At 42.6% G+C, this 802-nt stretch overlaps 1 protein-coding gene across 7 annotated transcripts in view; it reads right to left on the bottom strand.

Moving 5' to 3' along the window:
* GSTA4 (glutathione S-transferase alpha 4) overlaps positions 1-802 on the bottom strand; it is a 72021-nt gene that overhangs the window by 64559 nt on the left and 6660 nt on the right. For all 7 annotated transcript variants that reach the window (XM_008593681.1, XM_008593740.1, XM_008593854.1 and 4 more), the window contains exon 4: positions 345-477. In XM_008593681.1, coding sequence (XP_008591903.1) covers positions 345-477 — 133 coding nt within the window. The remainder of the gene's footprint in view (positions 1-344; positions 478-802) is intronic.

Below are 802 nucleotides of genomic sequence, written 5' to 3'. Positions count from 1 at the left end.
TATCCCAGGCTTTGAATGTCACAGCAGCTTCCTACTCCTAATATTCAATGATAATAAATTTGTAGGAAAGGTAAAAAGCAGTAGCAAAGCATTTAAAGATGTGAAAATCTAAAACAATGACGCCCCAAATATAGTATTCAATATCTGAATTCGATTATTTTCTATAGTTTTAGACTCTCTGCACTGAATTTCCAACTGGTCTTCATGACCTCTCCTGGGTTTTTGCCCCCTGTTCACCCTAACAACACAAAGCATAAAGTCAACGGAGCGTGCTGCAGAAGAGTGCTAATCAGCTAAGGCATAAGTAAGCTGACAACGAGGACACTCGACATGGGCCACAGTACAGGGTTCTCTCCTTGAGGTCCTTGCCAAAGAGATGGTACTTGTCTGCTATGTAGTGGAGAATGCTTCGGGTCTGTACCAACTTCATCCCATCAATTTCAACCATGGGCACTTGCTGGAAAAGCAGGTGGTTACCTGAGAATGGAAGCCCAGAGTTAGAAGTGATCTCTTCCTGCCTGTCACCCAACCCCTAAAAAATGCTCTATTAAATGAAAAGGGACAGTGAAGCCATAGCCTTAGGGAATAGTGAGAAGCTCCCTGATAACAGACAACCTTAATATCACTTAGGGGAGCAGATTTAGCCATAAAGGGAGCCTGAAAACTACCATACATATAAACCTCCCCTTTTCACTTTCACCCCAGGAAAAATACCTACCCACAGAGATAAGGGGTAGGGGCAAACATAGTGAAGATATTTCTTCAGAGCTATACTGGCCAATACAGCAGCTACTAGCTATAT

The sequence above is a fragment of the Galeopterus variegatus genome, unplaced genomic scaffold, assembly GCF_000696425.1.
Source record: "Galeopterus variegatus unplaced genomic scaffold, G_variegatus-3.0.2 Scaffold13, whole genome shotgun sequence".
NCBI lineage: Eukaryota > Metazoa > Chordata > Mammalia > Dermoptera > Cynocephalidae > Galeopterus > Galeopterus variegatus.
The sequence above is the reverse complement of the archived record's forward strand: the minus strand, read 5'-3'. Positions and strand labels throughout refer to the sequence as shown.